The sequence below is a fragment of the Octopus bimaculoides genome, chromosome 3 (assembly GCF_001194135.2).
Source record: "Octopus bimaculoides isolate UCB-OBI-ISO-001 chromosome 3, ASM119413v2, whole genome shotgun sequence".
In the NCBI taxonomy this organism is placed as follows: Eukaryota; Metazoa; Mollusca; class Cephalopoda; order Octopoda; family Octopodidae; genus Octopus; species Octopus bimaculoides.
The window spans coordinates 71,583,238-71,588,501 of record NC_068983.1 but is presented as its reverse complement, the minus strand read 5'-3'; the positions used below and the strand labels follow the sequence as shown (position 1 = coordinate 71,588,501).

The window sequence follows — 5,264 nt, the reverse complement described above, 5'->3', positions numbered from 1 at the left end:
GCGTAAGAAAAGTGACGATAAAGTAATAAAACGATTATCTTTTATATATTACATAAATTAGCACAAAATCACTGTAATAGCAATGTTTCTTTTAGACTTTATATTGATAAGGGTCGGAAAGGCAAATTCCCTTTTATCAATCTGATTCGGTTGCCATTAATCCTCATCTTTTTACTTTCCTAACTACTGATAGATCCAGAGAAGAGAACCAATGGAAAGTGACGATCCAACTCATCTAATGCAGAATTTCTTAACCTGTTATTATTTAACACCCCAAAATTAAAAGCTATTAATTAAAAGACGGAACATTATTTGAACCCTTGTATTCCACTAGAGGTCGCAAAAGATTCTCCTAGAAACAGTGATGAATTGACTAACAGGAATAGTTTTTGTATGAAATTCTACATTCGTGAATTTTTATGCACTTCACGGTATATTGAAAAATACTATGATCTGCAGGTAGTAAAAAAAAAAGGAAAATTGACCTCTTAAAAGGAAATTGTAAGGGAATTTGGTGTTAACAACGTTTTGGTTAAGACGAACATTCTTAAACCTTCTGTGTGGAGTCTAATGGATTTAGCTCGACTTTCCAAATACAGTCTTCTGATTAAAAAAAAGAAAAAAAAGAGTACCTCTCATGAAATGAACTTTAGGAAATAGAAAGAAAGGGATTAATAAGGGTAAATAATATTTTATATGTAGAGGTCTCTTGAGACATGGAATGTATTTCAAGGGTTCCCCAAAGTAAAAGGGTGGGGGAATGTTGCCCTCCTGTCTTAAAATAATGAAGGTTTCATTGGACAATGTAGTCCTGGATACACTATATCTGGATAAAAGACAGGAAAATCACGAATGGCACGATGCAGACGTCTACTCGATCAGGGCTGGTTTCGTGCTAAATAATTGTTTCTAAATAGGTAAAAGGTAGTTAGAAGATACCCTCCACACCAGTACTCAACTGGTACTCATTTATTTAATCGAACATAGTGAGATGAAAGCAAATTTGACCTTGGCGAGATATGAACATAGAACATAAATATCCGGATGAAATATTGCATGGCATTTTCTAACACTAAATATTCTACCAAATTCACCACCGTATTTCGGTTCAAGTAATGTTTCGTCTTTTAATTAATAGCTTTTAATTTTTGGGTTCTAAATAATAACAGGCAAAGTATGAAGTTTGCGTTTTCTGTATTGTGCTTTTATAAGGAATCAAATTTGAATACCTCAACCAAAAATACGTTTTGCTGAATTTGACATAAATTTTTCTATGTTGTAGCAATCTGAATTATATCAAGTGTTTCTTAACTAATATAACTACTTCATGATAAAGTCATTCATAATTGAATTGCAAAAGTCACTGATAGGCATTTCGATAACGGCACCAGAAGGCCCCCAAAAGCTCGTATTACATGCTTCACTGTATTCATGATCAGATCATCCAACGCTTGCTCTACCGTCTACCGACCGCTGTATCACTATGGTCAACTTGTGTTTCGTTAGCTTTCAGTGCATAGTTCTAATCCTATTATGATTGAATTGACAGTTAAATTTAATGAATGAATAATTTATAAACATCATGTTTCAATATTTCCAACATAATTTATTGTTGCTTAGTCGGGAGAGCAGGAAGGTACTCATGTTTCTTTACTGGGTCTTCAGGACGGCTGGGAAAAAGTTATCCTCAAACCAGAGACCTAGCTCAAATGCTTGCGCCATAGTAGACTCTGTGTAAGGTATTCAACGACCGAGGCCACGGCGAAATTTAAACTCACAACTCAAGGGCCTAGAACAAACACTACAGAATATCTCGACTGACTCTAACGTTTTCGCCAGCTCATTGTTCCAGACTGGTATTTTATGTACAAGATCCGGGAGGATGAAAGGCAAAACTGACTTTGGTGGGGTTAGAACTCGAACGCAAAGTAACAAAGTAAATATCACAAAGCATTTTGTCTAACTTTGAAACTACCCCGACAATTTATAGCCTATTTACATTTGTGTTTAAGAAAACGTTTAAATATGTTCATATTTTTACATTATAATAAAATATGAATATACTTATGAGTAAAAAAAAAAAAGCATTGTAAAACTGAAAAAAAGAAGTTAAGGAAGATGGAAGGAAACTTTATCGTGCCACAGATTAAAAATATTTGATTAATTTAATTGTCCCCAACTCTTTGAAAATATATATTGTATCTAAGTGAAAAGACCAATGCGAAATGAGCCAATGAAGTTTTTACGAAGTCACTTCACCTGCTAAAAACTTGGTCACAGGTATACGTTTGTGTTAAAAATTTTGTTTCGAAATCACATGGTTCTCGGTTTGATTTAATTACGCAGCAGCTTTCAACCAAAGAATGAGTTGATCCAAATTATAATAGAGAAATTATGTGAAAATAAACTGAAGAAGCTCGTCGGATAGGTTGTAATTGATTTTTGGTGGTAGACTTAATCTATCTGTTCCTTGGGATTTTTAACAGGTTCCATTCCGTTGCATGGATTCGATGCAAGCCTCGGGTCTGAAGATAGCTTGATGTTTCATGTACTGCTACCTACTGTAGCAAACGATGAATTATAGGTCCTTCCTTCCTTCCTCTCAACAGAGTTAGAATCTCTGTTATCTAAATCTTGAGCTCTGCCCTTCCTACCCTCACTTAAACCATAAAAAATACAATAGCAGTCAACGAAACTTCGCTTTACTGCCTTAAAAATAGTTGACTGTATTAGAAAACTAAGTTCTATGTTTGAAATGGCAAAAAAGAAGACGAGATAGTCATAGCTAGAACCAATATGTAATATACGCAATTACTGTAATGTCAGAAGCGTCGTGAACACCGGACTAAATTCTCATCGGGTTTAATTATATATTTCCTTTTTTGTTCAATTTATTCCTGGACCGAATTTTCTTGTTTCTTCAAGTCTGATAAAATACCAGTAATAGTTGACTGTATACTTGTTTTAAAATATGATGAAGCGAACATTCTTTACTGTAGCGCGCGAACGCGCACACGCGCATACTTGCATCCACGTGCGTAATCCATATATATATACACATGATAATCATGCGCACACGCGAATTTCACAGCTTTGCCCCCCCCCCACTCTCCATATACATGCATGCGAAAACTTAGGTGTTGGGTACAGAAATGTTTTTAACGAATCTACAGAGAATGTTACAGGTGGGAATTAGATCCAGTTTGTGTAACATGAAGCAACAACTATAAATCTCTATAAAAATGATATATCTCTACTGTCAGTAAAGTCAAATCTGTAGTTCATGAGTTTGTATGTCACTATAGTCATTGCCTCGTGTCGCTGATTAAGCACTTCCTATTAATGAATCTTGATACTATGTTGTTCATCTCAACTGTGTCATTTAATAATTTCTTTTTACGGACTGATTCGCTTGTTGAAGTTGATCAGCTGAAGATATAGTCAGAGATGATTAGGATACCTCGAAGCAGGAAAGTCTAGACTGTATTTATGTGAAAGAAAAAGAAATGTGTAGCTTTGACTGTGGTCTCACGGGTATGTGTGTGTGTTTGGAACAGAATGATTGATTAGTTAGAAAGGAAACGTGTTTTCAAATTACGGTAAATCAGAAGATCAAATACTTAGCTCGTGTATTCATAGCATTTTAACAGGTGAGAAGTAAATCTATCACCCGAGTTACTGGTTGATCTACTGATGGTAGATTTTCTTCATCTCCAGAAGACTGGTATCTAAAACACACGGGTCCACTTAATTCTAGCTACTTTACCACTTACAAATTACAACAGACATGTGAATAAGTAATTTTTAGGTATTACATGTATGTAAATGCCTACCAACCAGATTTTGTCGTAAGACACATCAAAGTGTTGCATTCTTCATAGTATTTTTTTTTCAATGGACCTATATGTGTTGGTTCTAAATATGGGATTCCAATTTTCAGTGTATATTGTATTTAGTCTCTTTTTTAACAATTTTGAAGCAAGTTTGAAAATTAAATCGATTTTTATTTTCTTACAAAGAATACATTCTGTTACTTTTTTTTCCAGTTAAACAACAAAAGAAAAACCAAGACGCTGAAAAGCGCTTTTTGGATTGCACCAGTGTGGCACGTGACAACCGTTATGCCACGAGCGGTATATACTGGATTAACATCCCGGGTGTCAAAGAAAGAAAAGCATTCTGTACTATACAAGCAGGCTCTGGTTGGACTGTTATTATGCAACGTTCTGACGGCTCTGTAAACTTTAACCGGCCGTGGAACGATTATAAAAACGGGTTTGGCAACGTGGACGGCGAATATTGGATCGGTAACGAAGTAATTCATCGACTGACTCACAATCGAACTGCGTTAATTCGAATTGTCATGAAAAGTATGTGGATTTTAGGAGGAGAAGCTCATTCACTATACAGACAATTTAGAATCGGGAACGAAAGTTCCGGCTACAAGCTTTTCATCGGTGGTTACGATAATTCGAGTACGGGCGGGGACAGCATGACGTCAACAACGGAATATTGCAAAGAACCATCGAATAATGGAAGTAAATTCTCGACAAACGACAGAGAAAATAACCCGTCAAATTGTTCGACGGAACTTTCTGGTGGTTGGTGGTTTAGCGACTGTGGCTGTTCAAATTTGAACGGACAGTATATATCAGGTGGGTCTGTTATCTCAGACAACAAAAATGTCGGCGTCTATTGGGATTCTGTCTACAGGAATTTGTTCGGCTTAAAAAACTCGCTCAGAGCCGTTAGAATGGAGATTAAACCGGCTGACGATAGAAGAGAATAATATACATTAAACTTTTTAGCCATAAACTTTTTAGCCATAAATCTGGTATAAATTAAAAAAGAAAATGAAATAAATATTCTTCAAGATTTTGAGATTCATTTTATTTTTTGCACTTCATCAGAGACACTTGTTGCTGGATATGAATGGATTTTGCTTCATAAGTTTCATAGAATAATAGATGTTAGGGAGTGATGCATTAAAGGTATTTGTTGGTAAAGTACTGGGAATATTAATGAGTGAATAGGCATAAAAGATACTTTGCAATTCAGATTCCATACTTAAGGTTTAATATGTCATACGTAGTGAAGATTGGTGGGTATAGTATTATGTTGTTGCTTTCCTTTGAAAATAGAGCACGTATGTTCGAAGTAGGATACAATAAGAATAAATAATGATAAGGTATATGAGATAAAGAGATACACAAAATATTGCCGAGTAGAATAGTCAGTGCAAAACCGATGACCAATTATATGTC

At 35.2% G+C, this 5,264-nt stretch overlaps 1 protein-coding gene across 2 annotated transcripts in view; it reads left to right on the top strand.

Annotated features, from left to right (window-relative positions):
* Positions 1 to 4,876, top strand: part of LOC106868056 (fibrinogen-like protein 1) — a 65,481-nt gene extending 60,605 nt beyond the window's left edge. For both annotated transcript variants that reach the window (XM_014913167.2, XM_014913166.2), the window contains one exon: positions 4,047 to 4,876. In XM_014913167.2, coding sequence (XP_014768653.1) covers positions 4,047 to 4,789 — 743 coding nt within the window. In that variant the 3' untranslated portion in view covers positions 4,790 to 4,876. The remainder of the gene's footprint in view (positions 1 to 4,046) is intronic.
* Positions 4,877 to 5,264: the final 388 nt, after the last annotated feature.